Source organism: Hippocampus zosterae, chromosome 2 (genome assembly GCF_025434085.1).
Source record: "Hippocampus zosterae strain Florida chromosome 2, ASM2543408v3, whole genome shotgun sequence".
Classification (NCBI taxonomy): Eukaryota; Metazoa; Chordata; class Actinopteri; order Syngnathiformes; family Syngnathidae; genus Hippocampus; species Hippocampus zosterae.
In genome coordinates this window covers 27,167,334-27,182,692 of record NC_067452.1, presented here as the reverse complement: position 1 = coordinate 27,182,692, position 15,359 = coordinate 27,167,334, and the positions used below count along the sequence as shown (strand labels likewise).

The 15,359-nt window shown below is 40.6% G+C and overlaps 1 protein-coding gene and 1 long non-coding RNA gene across 4 annotated transcripts in view; one reads left to right on the top strand and one right to left on the bottom strand.

Annotated features, from left to right (window-relative positions):
* LOC127596144 (uncharacterized) overlaps window positions 1–15,359 on the top strand; it is a 193,356-nt gene that overhangs the window by 125,303 nt on the left and 52,694 nt on the right. The gene's annotated exons all lie outside the window — the stretch shown is intronic.
* Window positions 4,818–15,359, bottom strand: part of prkcz (protein kinase C, zeta) — a 50,928-nt gene continuing 40,386 nt past the window's right edge. For 2 of the 3 annotated variants that reach the window (XM_052058272.1, XM_052058274.1), the window contains 2 exons: window positions 13,650–13,765; window positions 5,291–8,535 (listed from right to left, as the gene is read on the bottom strand). In XM_052058272.1, coding sequence (XP_051914232.1) covers window positions 8,448–8,535; window positions 13,650–13,765 — 204 coding nt within the window. In that variant the 3' untranslated portion in view covers window positions 5,291–8,447. Of the gene's footprint in view, window positions 8,536–13,649; window positions 13,766–15,359 lie in introns of all 3 variants that reach the window. The other variant, XM_052058273.1, reaches the window with a different exon arrangement.

The window sequence follows — 15,359 nt, the reverse complement described above, 5'->3', positions numbered from 1 at the left end:
TGCAGTCGCCGAGGCTGCTATTCAAGTGATCAGCGTCGTCATCAGGCTCCAGCAGAGCTTGCTGATGAGCTGACCAGAGTTCGACACAGGTGGCTCACACAAACATCCAACTTTTATTGGCGCATGGAGAGGAAGCAAAAAGACTATTTCAAAAACGACAGCAGAATTCATTTTTGTTGCAAATGTAATTGGGAAAAAAACATACTGGTTGTTTTCTTTTGTTTTTTTCTCGGGCTTAACCTCCAAAAGTCTAGGTCTCGTCTCACTCTCGAGACTGTCTTCTTGGTCTTCATTGGTGTGGTCTTGACTACAAGTTAGTTTTGAAAAAGAGCAAAGTATCCTAATGTCATGAACATTTTAATCAACCAGGGAAGCGCCGACAACCGTGAATGAAATTTTGAGCTTGTGATTGCAAAGAAAGGTCTGGTCAGGATTAATTTACAGTATGATGACCTTGTTAACAAAAATCAGCAGTGCGGAAAGGGAATTTTCTCTTTTTTCAAGTTGAGAGAAATAAAAATGTGACCAAGTCTGTTTAAACATTATAAAACATTAAACATGCACAAAAATACCGCAGCGTGTGTGTGTGTGTATTCTATGCATTGGAAGTACCAATCAGAGATGCAAAGGTTCACAGAAAACCAGTATTTGTTTTAAATTATTTCACATATTTACAAAGATGCAGAGAAGAAATGTAATGATCAAACCAGCATTAAATTCAAACAAATCTTTAGACATGTTGTTCATCATCATTGTTATGATGATGATGATGACTATTCTCTGAAGTGGAAGCCCACTTCAGTGTTGTTCTTTTGGTAAATGTCGCTCCTCACTGATGTTTCAGTGACGCAAATGGCCAACATTGGTCCCTCAAGGGAGGAAACACCCCAAATCAAGATTGCTGAAATGTCGAAGTGCAAGTGGGAGTGTATATTCCGTGCCTCTGTAAGTGCTTCATTATCGCTGCCCGTGCTATCTTCCTCTCTGCATGTCAAGGCCTGCAGCTAAATGAGAACCTTTGACTCTGGATCCACTAATTAATCCTGTTATGGAGCTTACTAAATAATCAAGGGTCAGATTTCATCATATAATTCTCAGCCAAGAGAGACAATTTTCTAGTAAGTGCATTTAAAAAAGCTAATTTAGATGGAACAATGAAGTGTTTGATTTGATGGGAGATTTAACGGAGGTCCACAGGCTTCAAATTGGAACATTTTGATAAAGGGCGGGGTAAGGAGTGGGTCAAATGTTCATGGTCATGTGAATTTTAAAACCAACATTCATTCACAGTTGAGGTCAGAAAAAAAGTACTAAAAAGTGTAAATGTAAAAGAGTTTGTTGAATGAAAAAAGTATTACTTCATGCATAATAATTTGAAATGACAACACAATGAATGTGGCATGTTCCATATTTGGCCATACTTTGCCGACCCCTTATCCACTTGGACTTTTAAGGTGAGAACACTGCACAAAACACATTCACCTCCAATACTGCCATATTTTTGAATGCAACAAACCGTTCGGGAATAAAGAAGATGTCAGCCTTAAAGCCTGTATTAATCCATCAACAACAAAAAGTGGCCCTGTGGCCTTGTATGGGCTGCGCGAGCTTCTGCTCTGGGTCTTCCAATTCTAAAAAAACAAACAAATGGGTGGTTATTGTATATTGTTTTGTTTTAAAACTTTCCAAAAAATGAATTCATTCACTATTCAGATTCTATACCATTTAGGATTGGGGGGCTGTAGGCGGGATGCTCCCCTGACTCATCCACCTGCCTGACAGTCAGAAAATAAAGATTTGTTTGACCTTCAATTTAGTATGGCCCTCGGAGGACTACTTCAACACTGCGCTCTTCAGCACTCATCCATGTCCAGTTGTGCTTGTCCTATGGAAAACTCATAAACAAGGGAAAAAAGTGCTGGTAGATTTGGATTTGTAATCGATTACACAAGGGATGTCCAACCTTTTTCGACCGAAGATCAACTTTTCAAGCAAATGAACATCCCGCGATCGAATCGCACGTGCCGCCCATACACACTACAATGAGCAACAGCCAAAACGGCTCAGAACACGGATGAAACATACAAATAAAGTAGATACAAGAGCTTGTGAGTTTGAAAAAAAGGAATCGGTGCTTGCCTTAGTCGAGACCTGACGCGGCGGCATTGGATGCACTTTGGCAGTGTCTGCAGTGCAACAATGTCACGATCGTAGCTCACGTATATCGTTTAAAAAACAAACAAAAAAATCCCATTCTTTGCCAGTGACATCGATGAATTGTTATTTTAATTTTAAAATACTTTTTTGGGGGGGGGGGGTGAAACTGAGAGGATGCTTAGGGTGAACTGTGCACTAACACAAAAATATAGAATATTACTAACACACACACAGACACACATATTTATTCCATTTTATATATTATATTTTATATCTATTTTCCCCAGGCCTAGACACAATCGCGGTGACTTGGGACCAGTTCACGGGCTACCGGTCGATCACGATTGTTACATGAGTAAAATGTACAGTTTTGATCAGAATATTAGCAATAGTATAGGAAGCAAGTAAGTCAAGTCAAGTCAACAGTATTTATAGAGCACTTTCAAACAGCCATCGCTGCATACAAAGTGCTGTACATGGAGCGATTTAAAATACACAATAAACAGTAAGACGAATCAGTAATAAAGGCGGTAGAAAGCACCAAGCAGTAAAATCAAGAACAAATCTAAGTCATGCTGAGTCGAACGCCAAAGAATACAAGTGAGTTTTGAGGAGGGCTTTAAAGATGGGCAGCGAGGAGGCTTGCCGAATGTTCAGTGGGAGGTCATTCCAGAGAGAGGGACCAGCAACAGAAAAGGCTCGATCCCCTCTGAGCCTCAGTTTAGTACTTGGTACTTCTAACAAAGACTGGTCCACAGACCGGAGGCGCCGGGCAGGTGTGTAGGGGCGTATGAGCTCAGAGAGGTAAGGTGGCGCGAGATTATTCAGAGATTTGAAAACAAAGAGGAGGATCTTGAAAATAACTCTAAAATGTATGGGGAGCCAGTGAAGGGATGCCAGAGTAGGAGTTATGTGCTCCCTCTTATGAGTACCAGTCAAGAGGCGAGCAGCAGCATTCTGGACCAGCTGAAGGCGCTTAATGGAGGACTGGCTGACTCCAAAGTACAGGGCATTGCAGTAATCCAGCCGGGATGTGACAAAGGCATGAATTACTGTCTCAAAGTGTTCATGTAAATAAACATGTAAAATAAATGTACCGGTAAGTAAAGCTCAAATCCTGACACAGTTCTGAAATGTGTTTCCCTCATCATTCATCTTTCACACTGTGCTAGCTCTTACAGTGGAAACAATAGTTAAATTGCATTGAACTACAATACATTTAGCTCTATTCCACCAGCACTGTTTGTTTTCCAACATTTATTTAGGTAAAATTATGATTGAACCTGTATGTGGAACACACTTTAATCTAATCATTAAGTGCAGTTACTTTTCACATTTTCTGATATTTAAGCAAATTTCCTCGTCATTTTAACAGCATAATGTAGCATACAATCATATTAAATGTACATTTCAGGATTAAAACAGCTAATTTCTGGTGAACACTATGGCTTACTACACTACTGTATTGCATGTCATTTTGGGAGTACTTGGAGAGCAAAGTGGGATTTTTTTTGTTTGTTTTTTTGCTAGGATTTGGGTGTAAAATGTGCAACTACCGCTTAAGAAAAAGTCAACAAAAAGGAATACTTGGCTGTTCAACGAAGTAGCAGGTTTTCCCTGTGTAAATGAAAAGACATTAAGGTTTTATTTTTCTGCGCAGCACGCAGTATTACCATAGTTGGTTGTGCTAGCTTGACTGGTGAGAGCTGCTTCCCATCTGGGTCACGTGTAGTGGACCAATTCCTAGCATCTGTGAAGTGCTGTTCCACTTCACCTGTGGGCTGTTCTCAGTGTGGAAATAAAAGGTATAACACAGCGCTATGATCCCGAACAAAACAGTAAATGGACCGAGTACATTTTGACAATGAAAATACAGTCATTCTTGTGAAAGGATCAGCGAGCACCATCCCAAACAAGTACCATAAAGGGGGTTCCAATGTTCAGCAATTCTAAAGAAAGATAAAGACCTTGTTCCGCAAGAAAGCACGACCACCCAGCACCATGAGATTTACAACTGGCTGCAGATGGTCCTGCAGTGACGGCTCATATGGAAGGACTTGAACATGGACAGCAGCCACATTCACCACGTGGGATTCAAACCAGTGAGAATATGGTTACAAGACTACATTTGCTCATTCAACAGTCTGGAAAACGCAGAACACGTCTGTGCCGTCCCTCAGAATCTGTCCTTGTTTTTTTTTTTTTTTTAATGTGTGTTTGATAGGTTTGATTCAGTCGCAGGTCGATTTTGTTTCGGAAACATCACTCTAAATTACATTCCTACGCATGGTAAAATCCAGATTGCGCAAACTTAAAAATGAAAATATCTGAAAAACATTGTGTGCTACAAAAAAAGTAAAGACATTCTTTTAAAATCGACTTCAAAAACACATTTGGGACACATAAAGCCATCTCAGAATAAAAGATGATCAGTGTAATTTTGAATGTGTTTTGGTGTCAATACCTTTTTTTCTCCAATGCCCAATTTTATTTTGAATGCCAGAGCTTTATGGTTATCTCCTTCAGTCACAAAAAGGTCACGGTGCCATAGAATGCAGGACAACCTGCAAGACCACAGCATGTTCTCAAATGACTTGAAGATTCAAAAAACAAGTTTGACTATCATTGTAGATCCCAAAAGTCTTTTTACATGTGGTAACCACATTTTGAATCGTTGGAATTTTATTCGGGACACATGTAACGCAATTGTGATTGGTCAAAATGACATATCTGAAAGACCATTTTGTTGGGACAAATGTCGTCGTCATTTTTGCCAAGATCCATCATGCCAGTTTGGGGCATCTACAATTTGATTTGGACTAGTCATAATTCCAGTTACACCTATGCACAATGTCATTCAGCCAAGCCAAAGACCTTAGTGTTATACATCTAAAAAGGAACATGTAGTTGCTTGAAGTGAATTAAAGTTACCTTGAACAGGAAACATGACTAGTCAGAATAAAATTCCTAGATATCAATGTCACTAATTCACTTGTGAATACCAGGAGCTGTACTTCCCAACTTGCGGATGAATAATTTATCTGCCACTGAATTGTATATATTTGCACTGATTCCAAAAGAGGGCCCCCCTTCAACATGGGGAGAACATCATATGAATTACCTACATCATCACTAATTGCTCAATGTACGAGTTTATTGTAAACAACAGTGAAAATATTTACACTTGCATGACAGTTAATCTCCTTAGCAGGAAGTCTTCATTCTTATGAAGAAGGCTAAAGTGTTTGAATGATTCTGCGTTTTCTCAAAGTCATGGTAAAATGTTACTGTACAATTTTTGAGCTTGCTGGCATGGAATAAATTATTTCAATATCCATCATGTGAACTATTGTCTAGAAATTCAAATACAATGACAAGCGTCCCAGAATAGATTGTGTTTAACCTTATGGGCTCCAATGTACATTATTGAACGGTGAATATCAATAGAGGAGGAAATATGCCCATATTTTAAAAAAATGGTGATTAAGAAAGAATGCTTTATTCCATTTAAGTAAGCGTGCTAATTTGTTTTGATGGGCCCTGAAACCACAAACCAATATGTGCTAATTATATACATAACAAGCACAAGGACACAGCAGTGAACATTTGAAACATTGTCACTAAACTATATTCTTGTACACACAAATGACCTTTTGCATATTTGTGCCACTGAGTGATTTGGTCACTCAATAAAATGGAGGTTGCCACAAGCAAACAGAGGTACACACATACTGATTTATAACGGAACTGATAGTGTGTGGTGTACTTGAGATGACTAGCAGCACAGCATAACACCCCAAAAAATAAAAAATAAAATCAATCGACATTTGCGCATAAAAAAGTAGTCCCAAGACTGACCTGTAAAAAGCAGCATGGTGCCACAAAAAGGTAGTACAAGAGTAGAAGAAGATGCTAGGCTAACTATTAGCTTATCTGAAAAACGACGTTGCTGTTGCCAGCTTGTCATGTTATTTCAGTGAAGGACTTGGGTTGGTTCTATAAACACTCATAATCAGTTGCTTCTTTTTATGAGCAACTTTTAGGCCACTTTCCAATTGGCTACTTCACCACATGGGACAATTTGAGATTGAAATTCTTGAACAGGTGTAACGTCTGACTGTCAGCACCAATCAGTTTCTGAGCAGATTGATTTGGGGAAAAATAGATTTATATCACTGAATACACCCCACACCACAGGATTATCTAGCAGGAGAATCTTTTTGAGACATGTGGGTCTTTGCCGACTTAGATCAAGGAGACAGGAGAAAAAAAATTCTAATGAAGACAGATTGTCAGTAGGTGTGTACCATGCTTTGCAGTCTACAGAAGTGATTCTTAACTGGTGGGTCGTGGACCAATCGTGGTTGGCTTGCAGGCAAGAAGAAAAAAAACAACGGGGTCTTTGGTTTAGGACAATGTCGAATGACGCACACTGAAATAGTTTGTGCAGTGGCGTATGAATACGTCATCCCGCGGCACACTCGCTTGGTACCTAAATGACAATTTTTCATTTGAATAGTTTATGTTTGTGGTCCAGAAGTATTTTTCATCAAAATATTCACTACTGTGTTTGCTTTGATTAGTTACTTCGGTACCTTCTACTTGTCCTTTATTTTGAAAGGCGCGCATTTGAAAAATTCTTATTGGGGGTCCACCAGGACATGTACTCATTCATAATCAGATTTTTCAACACGGTACAAAAGCTTCCCTGGACCCACATGGAACATATTACATAAGCTGCTAGTTTACTCTGTAAACAAACACAATGCGACTCAACCTCCGGCTAACAGCCACCAAAGCTGGTGATTTCAAACTCATTTGATTTCATTTGTGAATATCACTGCAGCAAATAAAAAAATAAAACGAATGTGATACTAACAACCTTCGGCGGCATTTAAACAACCATTTCAGGGCTTGTCAGATGGAGCCCAAGCAATTACATATGAGGCCTGTGTTTAGTACAATTGTTACAACTGATCAAACTGTTACTGTTGCACTGAGTAAAGGTCAAATTATTCATGTCACACCTGGGAAAAAAAGTGCTGAGCCAAATGAAATTTTGATCTTTCATTTTACCTTATTCATTTTTATAGCCGCAGTTCACATGTTGATGCTCCTTGGAGTGCTCAGAAGTGCCCTTTTTTACAAATTAAAAAACAAACAAACAATAAAATACAAATTTGAAAAATGATGTTTTCAGTGGGTATTTTAAAACATTTTCTTTATTTTTCTCAACTTCGCTAAAAGCCGATCGTGACTTTGCAACAATAGGTCAATGCGGGTCCCGGAGGGACAACAGTTGAGAACCACTGGTCTAAAACGATGCAACCTTTTGCTTGTGACATCAACTCAGATTTGCTTGTCAAATCTCACACTCACTTTACCCCTACGATGAAATGTGCAAACTAGGAAAACTTCTCACAAGCCATTTACTAACCACTACTGGTGGCTCACATTTTGAAGTTATTTCCAGCGTGGGATTTGGCAACGCTGCGCCTGTGCTTCGGAATTCATTGATTCTAAAATAAAACAATTCCTCATTTTGCTGGGCTCTAAAAAGAGCCCAGCACAGTATAGACTACTGTATTCTGACAACTTGAAGTGGGCAAAGGGAGATAAGTGCAAGCAAACACAGGAATTTGCTTGATGTGTGAGGCACTTCTTAATTTTTTTTTTCAAATAAATTCAAGAAAAATTATTGAGTTGCTATGGATGAAACGGGGCCACTTGCCTCAACAAAAAAGGCATTGTCAAATTTGGATTGAACACCTACTTGATCGTACATAATAACTTAAACTTTCATTCATCATTTTACATTCTTATTTTAAACCAGTCCCTTGCCCCGCCCGCTCCCTCTAATTGAGATTAAAAAAAACAAAAAAACAGACAAATTACCAAGAAAGTTGATGTAAAATGTTCAAGTCCTTCACAGAAGCTGTGGTTCATCCAGAAATGTGTGACGGAATAAAAGGGTGTCAGGCGAGGAACGAGCCAGCTCTCGAAGAATTGGACACCACATTGGACATTCTGGGGCTTCAGGAACCAAAAGCACATAAAAGAACAAAGAAAGGTCAGATGACATATCCAGAGGGAATGTTTTTTGAGTAGGAGTGAGTTTTTTTTTCCTTGCAGATACCAATAACATTCGGAATTTGGTATCCCAGTAGTGCAGGAAAGAACATTTCCAGTTTGTCCCTTGAGTCCTCAGGATGCCCTGTTAGAGGCTTTTGGCAGAGACAGCGGCTTGGTCACGCTGGAGGAGGAGCCAAGATGAAAATACCTTGCCTCCTTCATACAGACTCTTCAGTGGAAAGCAGCAGTGGGTTGATGTATTCGAACCCCTCAAACTCTGACTGGTCTATTCTTTTGATGACGCTCCTGAAGATGGAGAAGGAAGAAGGGGTGTTAAAAACAACTTCTGCATTGGAACATCACATTAGCGATGGAAATTTGGCATTATATTTGTCATTGTACAACCTTGTAGTACGGGCCACCCCTACACTCACTGAAGACTCGATTGTATTTTCAGTCGTCGTGGCAGCACTTCATCACCAAGTCAGCGCAATACACTTGGTCAATGAACACTTCCAATGGCAGCCGTTAAAAGAAATCTTAAAAAGTTTGAAAGAATTGATTGCCAGCATCGCTGAGTGATCTTTCAAGCTCACAGAATATTGCTTTATGACAATGGAAACAGAAACGGACAACTAAGACTCTTCTTTCAACGCTGCAACTCTGCTTACCTTTTGGCTTTGACATGATACGGTTTCAATATATTCCAGCGGCTGGATTTTCTTCATCGTTTGACAATAGCAGCTCTCGAAGCCTCATGGGCAGGGGAAACTTTTTTTTAATGTAAATTTGCTGAACTGACACAATTCACAAAATTCAGAATACAATACAATACATGCTGATTTATGTAGCGCTTTCACAACAGCGGCAGCTGTAACAAAGCGATTAACAAAACAGTTAACATAAAGTAAAATAATAAACACAAAACATAACATAAAACACAGACAGAATGGCTCGCTTACAATAGATATTTTTGGAAACGGGCAGCTAACCAAGATTTACTTGGTGGTTTAATTTCCCCCTCAAGTCTGTATCAATAATATACCTCCTTTAAGAAGTTTGGATTTTGTTACAAAGACAAAACAATAGTGCTAATTTAAATAGTCTCACACAGGTTCCCCAGCCATGACTTTGGGAGCAACGTGGCTGAAAATCCGCCATTTTTGTTTCTTGAGACAGCATGGAACCCATTTCACTGTCACGTGAAAGTCAACATCTACCCTCCTTGGACCCCGAACTCTTGCATGACTGTACTGTTCACGTACATTCAGCGAATGAGTTAAAATTGTGAAATGCTTTGCATAGCACTATCTAGAATAGCAACAGTAGAAGTCACTTCACCGTGCTTCCCTAAACTAGAACCTCAATTAAATTGTCATATTATTTGACAAAGAAAACAAAGAATTCTTTTTTTACTTGATGAAACATCCTCGTAAGTGGACGCCAGGCCCTTATAGTCCAAAATTTAACATTATAGTCTTGAAAGCCAAAGACGTCATGTCCACACATGTGGATGCACAGGTTCCAGGAGGCTACAGAGAGCTGCACCAACATACACATTCTGAAAACACACGGTAACAATCGTCAAACTTTTTTTTACCAATGATTTCCTTTTTTTAAGCTCCAAATAAACACTACATGGTTAAAAGTCAAGATTGCTGTGATCTGTGACAGCCGACCTCAGTCGTTTCTATTTTGATTGTAAAGTGAATTGTAACAAGAGCACAAGCTAAGCCTGAAAATGGCTTCCTATTTTGTTTGCAGTGCACTTTATTTCAAATGCGTCTGTCATCTCGTTCTGTTAAAGTGTGTGTGTTTTTTTTTGGGGGGGGGGGGTAATCTGCTGCCGCTGTTGTGATGGCAACGTCCGACTGAAAACATTTGATTTGTAGGGATTTTTCCATCGGCTTCTCTGGCCAAGTTCAGCAAGGCAGCGTTTAGTTGTCAAGAAAAACAGCGTGCCGAGAATTGTGGGGAAAACCCAATGTGTGTGTGTGTGTGTGTGTGTGTGTGTGTCTCGGACAACCCCGTAAAGTGTCATTTGTTCAAACGTGATCGCAAAAAGGAGAGAAATAATTCAGACTCCTTTCAGACTAATCTGTGCTCTTTACTTCCTGAGTCTGCTGTAACCATCAGCAAAAACAATGGCGGGTTAATGAAGTGAAACCCCATAACTAGAGATTCAGACTGTGGTGGGTAAATAGAACGTCTCCTAGCAACAGTCTTGGCTTCATTTCTATCTTACAATGCGTGTGTACGTGTATGTTTTTTGTGTCAGTGGCGATACAAGACGCACATCTCCACAAAGCGCCTTTCTCCAGTCAAGACTGAGAAGACAGAAAAAGATTTTGAAGTGAAAGCCAAAGGTGCTTTCAGTTGGGCGTGAGTCCAATAATTAGTCAAACACTACGCATGTTTTTCTGTCTTTGCGCTTTTGAAACGTTTCAAATAAGATGGCAGTATGTACATGCATTATCTTTCAAATAGACTTTGTTAGCTGTGCCGAGACAGCTTCGAGCTCACAAAAGGCCAAAATGATGTCGGCTGTTCCTCTAAAACCTGACAACGTCCTTCTCCACCTGGTACTTGACTGGTTCACAGGCGAGACAATCATCTGATCCGTTGGAAAAACTGGTCTCGCTTTGCCAAACGTCACCGCATTGACCTTGGCTTCACACCATCATAGCACAGTGATGGAACCTGTAATTGGATCCGGGACTTCCTCACACAAAGGCAGCTGAAAGTCCGAGTGGGGAGCCAAATAGCTAGCATCCTCTTAGGGCGCGCATGCTTAGGTTTCATCCGGAGCCTCCTAGTGGTCACACAGCCAATACTGCGCTGCCAGATTGAACAACAACATGAGTGAGTCAAGAAGCTCACTCATGGTGGTGAAGTTTGTTTGCTGCAGCCACAACTTTGCATTCATTCAAACCGAGAATAAGCAGCTCTCTGATCTCTTGATCATTTTGATCCCATCTCACTTTGTTGTTCGATTTTTATTTTCACCAGTCTTCGGACTTACTGGGCTAACCTGGGCATCATATTTTGTACCAATGTGTAAATATGTGGCGGTATGACAAAAAAATTTCGCAACCTTAAAAACTCAACTTTAAATATAACTTGGAAGAACAATATGAAAATTAATTAGTAACAACGTTAAATAAGAATATAATAACATTATAGCAATAAAACGTAATAAATGAAAATAAAAACCGGCGGATCCTGCGGTGTGCACATTAGCCTCTTCTTTGAAAAAAAGCTGTTTTTCACAAATGAGGAAGCATCTGTGCCTTTGAAAATGGTTCTATGAGCTGTCTGTATGCGTTCCTACATCAAGATCATGAGAAGCCAACATCAAAATCACAATTACATTTCCATTAACAGTCCACTGACTGATTCAGAACAGGCACAACTTAAAAAAAGAAAACAAAGTGTAATGCACATTACTACATGAACCTGGATGAGAAGCAGACTCAGTCGACTTGTTTGGTCACCCACCGTTCGGACTTTTATAAGCACCAAGGCAGGAGAAGAAATATGCTTCTCTGGGCTGTGACTATGGCTTCCATTTTCAAAGACGGGGTGCTGGCATAGAAAGTCTAAATGCTCCCAGCCCCCTTCCCCCTCACCACAGCATCCTGGCAGGAGCCCCCCAGCAATCCGGGCTTTTAATGTAGCAATGTAAATCTCTAACATGGAGAGTTTACCCTTGTCTCTCCTGACAGTGCTTCACTTTTCTTTCTTCTTGTGCCAAGCCCATCAGGATTGGGAGAGAGGGGAGACTGGTGAGCTTTTTGCATCACCCTCTCATAGCGGGAGTGGGCGACATCAGCCTCTCTCCCTGGTAACGGAGAGAAGACACAGGGATGGGGAGATAAAGTGCGAGAGGCAGCAAAGAGCCAAGCACCTTCTTTTGATGTGCCTTGGTGTTTGATGCAAGGTTGATATCGCCACTATTTGAACCGGCAGAGTGCTCTCCACCCCCCTGCTGTTCATCTCCCTTTCTGTGGAACCCCCTCAACATCCACCCTTTCCTCCCCGAAAGTCCGCCATGGAACACTGTCTTCTAATTCTGTCACGTGTGAATTTGGAGGCCCCTCCGAACAGCCTCGCCGCAAACGCTTAATGAACTGAAAGGCACATCCAGCCCGAGGCTGGTTTGAAGAGTGCGCCGCGCCGACAGCCGGCCTCTGCATGTTCAAAAGGTAAGAGAGCAAAAAACATCTGTCGCGAGTTCAAAGCATGATGGTTATTTAATAAGGCTCCAGTTCACACTAACAGATCCAGTGGCTACAAGCGCTCTGATCTTTGCGGCTTACTGTAAATGTGAAGTTCGGAAGCGGGATAGAAGGAAATAAATTCTTGAGCAGGCCATTCCATCCATCCATCTATTTCATTTTCCGATCCGGAATAAATTCTTGAGCAGGCCATCCATCCATCCATTGCATTTTCTGATCCGCTTCTCCTCACAAGGGTCGCGGGGCATGATGGAGCCTCTCGTGGCTATCTTCGGGCAGTAGGCAGGGGACACCCTGAACCGGGTGCCAGCCAATCGCAGCTGAGCAGGCCACTCGACATTTAATCCGGACACTATTTTGCAAGACTGGCAATTGTTGTACAGGCATAATCATGGCACTCTTTGAGAGGTGTTATATACAACGGGAACACCAAAGCCAGAATCTCCACGCCGCAGCAGGATCCATTGCTTTACCGAGGCGTCTCAGAGCTGCATGACCTTGTGTGATGTGCTCGCTTCAGTATCAGTCATACAAAATCCATCAATTCAACGCAAGTTAAGCTATTCATTTACCTGTGCAAATGCTAATTTTCGAGCAGATGTTAGCTAAACAGCTTGTTACTGAGTTTGCCATGGTACGATTTTAAATGAGAGTTTTAGGGCTCAACTCTACACCATTCACTAAACAAAGAGTTGAAAGCTTCTGTATGGTTCAGACATATTTTTTTCACTGTTGGTAAATTCACAGAAAACTGGTGGAAGTGAAACATATATTGCTATTTCAATTAACTTAACGAAAATAAATATGTTTAAAAGCGCTCTGAGACGCAGGTCAAGTCATGCCCGATTTGAATGAATTCAATGTTCATTGAAATTTGGTGTGTATTCCTATGGTACTTGTGCCAGATTCAATTTCAGTGACTGTTGTTTTGTTTCTTTATCTAATGGAAGATGACCCGTAATTGTGTTCACACGTGTAATCGGGGCAAAAATAATGTGTATTGGTGTTTTTGAGCGTAAACCCGATGAGGGAAAACAAAACCAAAGTTAATTGAATGTGACATCTCTTTCTCACTCACCTCGCCACACTTTTACATTTTCACTCTTTCTCTGATATACTAGGTAAAAAAATAAAACATGACTTAACGACGGTGTTCAGGACATTTTAAGAAATGTTACTTACTCATCATCCGGTGTGAGTTGTACGGGCTCATTCGTAAATTGTGTGTCAAAATTTTCAAGGCCGTAGTCATCCGAGATTTGAGGTTTGAAGGGCGGCGTCATCTCCTTCTTCTCTAGCTTTATGGAAACAAACAAACAACACATTTTACTGAATCAGACAATTCACAAGGCTCCAACATTTCAAATAAATACGGACACAAAAGTTTTGTTTCTGTTTGTTCAACGGAGTAATCGGATACCACTGTTTTTAAATTCCATATTTTTGTTGCCAATGAAAAAAGAGGACATTGCAAGGTTTCACACACTAATGGGAATAATGTCTGAAGTTTTTCCTTTTTTGGGCAGGGGGGGGGCTTCACAGAGTTGTGGTACGTTTTTGAATGATAATATACAGGAACAGGGTGTGCATTTTTATCTACCTGCCTATTTACCTGCCTTTTGCGCTTGCACATATTCAAGTGTTTCTGAACACCTGCGCATCAGCATTCCACAAGGGAGGATGTTCTCGAACCAATCCTTTGCGATGGCTCACCTCCTATGTTTTATCGTTTAATGTGACAAACGGGCACCTCACGGCTATTTTCCTGCACAGCAACGAATCCAGCAGAGAAAAACAAAATACAGGTTGAGGTTGTAAAATTATTTTACAGCAGTGATTCAGCCAGGGGAGTTCTGTTGAGTTCGTTTCCATGGTTTCATATTATTCCCCCTATTAAGTGTGTACTTAGGACGTTCTCAAAGAAACAATGAATCAGACTGGCACGAATAGTGGGATGTTAGAAAGAAATTGGAGCTTTGTTTCACATATTTGTCCATGTCAATGGAGCCCTAGTTTGTCATCTGATTTACCAATATTTGATGCTTACTAAAAATTGCTAACAAGAAAACTGTTACTGACCAACGGTCTCTTAATATATTTCTTCATTCAAAATTAACCAAGAAAAATCTGTCCCCGGTAATTCATTATTTCAAATTAAATGCAATGATGATCTCACGGGCAAAGCTGCACAGATGGTCTACTTGGCCTTTTAAGGTTGCTTAGACCTTCTCATATTCGAATGGTGCCTCACTGGTCCCGTGCCTCCACCGGTGGAGCATATTCACTAATCCGCTAGTTCAGAAGTCAGGGAACGCGCTCAACGAGCTGGTGGTGGTCAGGAAACATTTTACTGCTTCCTCTGTAACAACCACAAAACCTTCCAAAGTGGCTCAAGGTAAAAGAACAGTTCCAGAATAAGGACAGTCTCAAACTCTCGCACGGCAGCTCCATATGTTTCCTCCTTGTTAAGGAACAATCTCATCTCGCTTAAACGTTGTTGTTGATTTCTGTGTATATTTGTGTTTAGGTCCTTCAAAGCTCCCGATCTTCCGTCCTTTGTAGGCCCTTTCGATGCTTCGTTAGCAATACAGGTTCAAAGTGTTTGGTGGGAAGAGCTTCAAACAAACAGAGACTTTCTCTTCCGGGCCCGATGGTATTCCCAGAGAGAAGTTTCACCAGTCTAAACCTGAGCTCTGTCGTTGACGCCCTCGGAAATTGAAAGCTCAGTATTCAGTTCAAAAGCAGCTGATCTGAATTAGTTTGAATTTAGGCTCGACAGAGTTTCTCGGTCGTAAATTAGTCATCACGAGATGATGATGGAAATGTGCGTTATATACTCATTCAAATGGACATTTTGTCATGGTGCAGCCAACATTGTGTTAAAATGTATTA